At 33.4% G+C, this 5,326-nt stretch overlaps 1 protein-coding gene across 1 annotated transcript; it reads right to left on the reverse strand.

Annotated features, from left to right (window-relative positions):
• Positions 1–1,631: 1,631 nt before the first annotated feature.
• Positions 1,632–4,307, reverse strand: LOC124940771. Its single transcript, XM_047481311.1, has 3 exons — positions 3,610–4,307; positions 2,818–3,171; positions 1,632–2,456 (listed from the first exon to the last, which is right to left on the reverse strand). The coding sequence occupies exons 1-3, from the start codon at positions 4,042–4,044 to the stop codon at positions 1,854–1,856; spliced, it is 1,392 nt and encodes a 463-aa protein (XP_047337267.1). The 5' UTR covers positions 4,045–4,307; the 3' UTR covers positions 1,632–1,853.
• Positions 4,308–5,326: the final 1,019 nt, after the last annotated feature.

Raw genomic sequence — 5,326 nt, forward strand, 5'->3', positions numbered from 1 at the left:
TTTGATTAGCATCACTCTTCCTTAAAGTAGCACTCGCAAAATCTCTTTGGGACTTGTTGAGTATGGTCTAGCAATTTATGATGAGAGTGATGGATGACTTAGCTAACCTCACAATCTTCCACCATTGCTTTTTCATTTTCCTTTTTTACTTTAAACTTTATCATCAAAATAATGCACCTGCCTTCTCTAGCGTTGCAAGTGTCGGGTAAGATATACCAAACATTTTTACTTGTTCTTTCATTATCATGTCAATTTTATTTTGACTCCTTCAATCGGTCGTGAGTTGAGTTACCTTCATTCTCCACCTTCCAAAGAATTTAATGAAAGTTTTGTTATATTTCTGCATCATTGGGGTTAACTCTCATTTCCTTTCATTATTCAAGGATCAAAGTCTGTAAATTTTTATTGTCTGAACTATGCTACATTAAGGTATTGTGGGAATAGTTGTACTGGCTCCTAGGGATGATAATGGGGCGGTTCAGGGCGGTGAATGCATTTACCATCCCCACACCGTTTTAATTTTGAAGATTTTTTTAATATCATTCCCGTCCCGTTCGGTTTTTTTCGATTTCGGGGAATCCTGCGGGGCACTGTTAATAATTAATTTTTTAAAAAATAAATAAAAATTATACAATAAAATTATATAAACGATTTTTTTAATATAATATATATGATAATATATTAAAATTTTATATTATTATAATGAAATAAGCTTAGTACTCTTATAAAATATAATAAATACAAAAATATATTGGTGATTTAATATATTTAATTATGTTTTTGGTGTTCGGGGCAGAATCGGGATGAAATCGGGGCGGGTCGAGGGACACAAATACCATCCCCGCTCCATTCTCGTTCGGTTTCAGTGAAAAAACGTCTCAAACGGGACAATTCGGTTCGATTTTCACGGGACGGTTTCAAAGGGACGGTTTCAAATTGTCATCCCTAGTTGAAAGGGTGTCATTATCACAAAGAATCTCTATATATCATTTTATAAGACTGTCATTTTAAGTGCTTGAAATTTTGAGGAAAGAATAAAACAAGGGGGAGTAACTCCTATCTACCACACTTTAATACAATATAAATGTATACATGCTTGTAAATAATTTGTCTAAATATTCTAACCAAATATATATGAATTTACTAAAGATGTGTTGATAAACTGACTCACTGTAGCAGTTATCTCTACCGAGTAGACTGTACTTCTGCATGTTTATGCTCCTTATATAATAATAAAAATAATAATAATAATAATACCAGATAGCAGAAGCCCATGCGCATTGAATATTCATTACATCACTTAAATACATTTAATACTATTTTCAGATATAGTTATTAGCTGCAGTCTGTCGGTTTATAAGACAAGACAAAGACTTGAGCTTTTTTTTACTTGGGATGACAAATGGAGTGGATCTTAACATCCTTCCTTACTCCTTTCCTTGAAGATTTTTTTTTTCAAATGGATTAGAAGAATGACAGTTTTAACTCATGAATGATGATAGTGGGTTCATTAAAAAAATACTATTAAGTTAAACAAATCTAATTTCAAAAAGTGTTTTCAAATAAACCATCGTTCAAAGATAGAAAAACAAAACTAGAAATCTATATGAAATAAAAGTAGAAAAGGTAACTAACAGTAGCAACTTTCTTTCCTATTAGAATCATAAACCTCACTTGTAGTAGTTATATGGTTGTTGCTCTATAGACATATACAGATTAGTAGTTTCCTCAGAAAACATACTTTTGTAGATTAGCTGATAAGTAAAAATATAAAAGGTCATTTATTATATAAACATTTGTTGATTCAATCAAACCTTTTTCATTCATCTCTTATTGTCATGTTATGTCAGACTTCATTCATTCGATCTCTCAACTGCTGCAACCTTTGCTCGATTGCCAGCAAAAGGAAGAAGAGGATGATGAGGATTCTTTCCTCTATAGTTATCACCAGAAAGTTCACTGGCTTCACTTACAGATCCCGATCTAATATCCGAAGGGGGAATAAAACACTCTATAGAAAGTCCAGGGACATTAAAAGCAACCTCTTCAATAGTCCAAGCTTCCTCCAATCTACTCTTGGTGTGGCTCATTATCGTTTCTCCAAACCTGTAAAGGGTCACAATAGAATGACCTGAATGTGCAATCATGATCCCATCAACGGGTCTGTAATTGTCTAGAATTGAATTCACTGTAGTTTCCCAGTAGACTGCATCGCTACCGTTTGTTTGGATGCGGGTCAGATGGGAATCTTCAATGTGGATTAGAAGTCCTGTCTTTTGGCTGAAATAGCCGAACATAACATGCCTTATGATCTCAGCTGGGCCTTCACTTCTAGCAGTTAATGTCCTGGGATCAGCACAAAGCTTGAGGATGAAACAATCTTCTCCGTCGATATTTCTCTCGCCAATGCACTTTGCGTTGCTAAATATTGCAGCTGTTGTTCTAGGATCAAGACCCTGTAATGAGCAAAGCATTGTAATCCACTTTCTGAAATGACCTAAACAGGATGCTTTGTTATACATTTTCTTTTCTTTCACGTTGATCAAGATCCTGAAAGATCTGCATTTGTTATGTTTGCTAAAAATTAATTTGGATTATCTATACCGAATAAAACACTAAAAATCTTATACCGATACTGTGAATGCGACAAAATTACTTCAACTAAGATCTTATGCTATATATGGAAAGACACTACTTTTTGATTGTACAATTATTACATGAACCTCAAAGCTACAATTCTTAACGACCAATTCCTGCATTTTCTACAACAACTTTGTTCAAATCAAGCTAATAGAAAGAAAGGTGTTAGGTTAGTACCTGAAGGGCACGTCTCAAGGGCCTGACAGGGCCCTTAGCAGTGTGGCCGTCAAGCCAGGGTGTGTGCCTCCAAACGAGATCACCATTACATCCAGCTTGAACCTTGCTTCCTCCAACAGCGAGCTCAACATACCACATATCTGGATTCATCTGCCAGAGAACAAACCCACCCAATTCTGCAACCTTTCCACCTCCTCCTGCTTGCTTCTTCATCACACCTTTTGTCGTCTCAAATTCGCAGCTTACCATTTTCAGTTTTCCCATGGCGTATGCATTTCGAACTGAGCTTAGCAGCTTATGTCCCCCTGATGCTGCTATGTATTGCTGTAATATGTACTGGGCTGAAGAAGTTTCCTGCAGGGGAAGGATTTGGTGATCACTCAAATAGATTTTAATTGAAGAATTCAATCGGGTTCAATTTCAAATCCTTTGATTGTTTAATCATGTAGTATTGCAATTCTAAGAATTTTCCATAAGAATATCCAAACATTGCCTTGGACACATTATGGAGGAGACTGAAACAACACCCATATAATAAAATTAAAATAAAAGGAAAAAAGTTGTGGAGATAGATTACTTTTGGGGAAGATTAGGTCATTTATTTCGTTTACCCCACCATCAACCAAACTTAAGCATAAAGACGAAAAGGGTATTCAATGCATTGATTCCAATTTCCATTCCACTGTTCTTTCAACTGGTAGTAATTCCTAAATGTTGAATTAGTAATAGGTTGCTTCTCAAAAATCGTACATTTATTATGTTGAACAACTCCACAATAGAGAGAGGACTCACAATAGGAGTATCTTTGATACTGAGGTGAGGCAATATGTGATCAATGGTTACGTGCATCGGAGCAAGAGGGGCACCAAGAACGCCGAGCAGCAGTCTAAGGTCAGACCGTTGCTTGGAATTAGAATTGGAAGTGACTGAGGGGGACTTAAAGAGTTGTCCTTTCACCCACTGTCCAAAACCCACCGATCCAGACCGCTTCGATTCCACATATTCTCCTCCATCCGGATCAGGTCCCTCAATCAACGGCGTCAGGGTCTCGCCCATGGTCCCGTATCGTGAAATCAACGGTTCGGGCTTCATTCCCCGGCTACGCCTCCTCCGGCGAAGAAGAGCCGAAACACTTCGACCGGAAGTCTTGTCTTGTGACCTCGCCGGAGATAGAGCACGAATTACCTCTTCCTTGAGGGCTGAAAAGGAATTATGTTTCTTCTCCATATAAACGAGCAAATCTTCAATTCAAATAGCTAGCTAGCTAAAACCTCCTCTGGGTTAGTGGGTATTAAAATAGAAGCATCCAACATGGAAGTAACTCAAGCGCATAGATGACTTAATCAAGCTGAAATTTAGGAAAAGGGGAGAGAGAATAGGGAAAAACCGTTATCGGGAAGGAAGAAGTAAAAGAGAGAAGTTTGCTGTTGGTTGGCGAGAGATAGAAGAGAGAGTTGATAGCGAGGGAGGAAGCAACGTAAACTGAGAAACTAGTTGCAGAAAAAGACACCACAATTAAAAAGTAAATCAGCCGCTTTATGAGGAGATATTAGGAAAGTATAAAAAACATATAAACAAATTGTTTATATGGGATAATCTTATTATTCAATTGATTTATATGGACATAGATAAAACATGAAATACTAAATAAGTCTTAAGTTGATGATAACGTAATAATTGGTCATTATCATACAAAGATTAGCATAAATATTAACTAATATAAAGTAATCACAACTGTATGTTCTTAATACTCTCTGTCTCTCTATTAATTACATTAATTTTCTTTTCTGTCTTTCTTATGATTAATTAATCAATTTATAGTCTTTTAATTTATGGGACCCATAACATTTTAATAAAAAAATTTCTTAAAGTATGTTTGGAATGTTATTTTTTTTTATTTAGTGAATTTGTATTATTTTGTTTTTTTAAATATTATATTTTTTTATTTATATACTAAACTAAAATAAGTTATTCCATTAAAAAAACACAACAAGATATAACTATAATTGGTGAAGAACTTGAGATTTTCATCCACTAATAAACAAAAAAGATAAAAGATAAAATCCCAATTAAATCAAAATGATAATGAAAACATAAATGTGTATCAAACATTACAATCACAACAAATTCAATAGGTTCACTTTGTTTATTTAAGGGAATGAAAATAAAAATAAAATTAATAAAGGTGTGGAATGAAATATATATGAGTGATGGAAATGTAAATTTTGATTAATAATATTAATTATTTTAATTTAATTAATAATGTTTAAATTTATTGAAAATTTTTGTTAATATTATTTTGTTATTAAAATTAGTATTAATATGTCAGTTTTATTTTTTTATTATATTTTATTTAATTAAAAATATGAAATATTATTATATTTATATTATAATTATTTAAAATATATAAAATATTTATATACTTCATAATTTAATAAAATATAAACATCTAATATCTTATCCTATTAATTATATTTTTTCAAAAAAATAAATTAAATACAATTTTTTT

This window comes from Impatiens glandulifera, chromosome 5 (assembly GCF_907164915.1).
Source record: "Impatiens glandulifera chromosome 5, dImpGla2.1, whole genome shotgun sequence".
NCBI classification, from domain to species: Eukaryota; Viridiplantae; Streptophyta; class Magnoliopsida; order Ericales; family Balsaminaceae; genus Impatiens; species Impatiens glandulifera.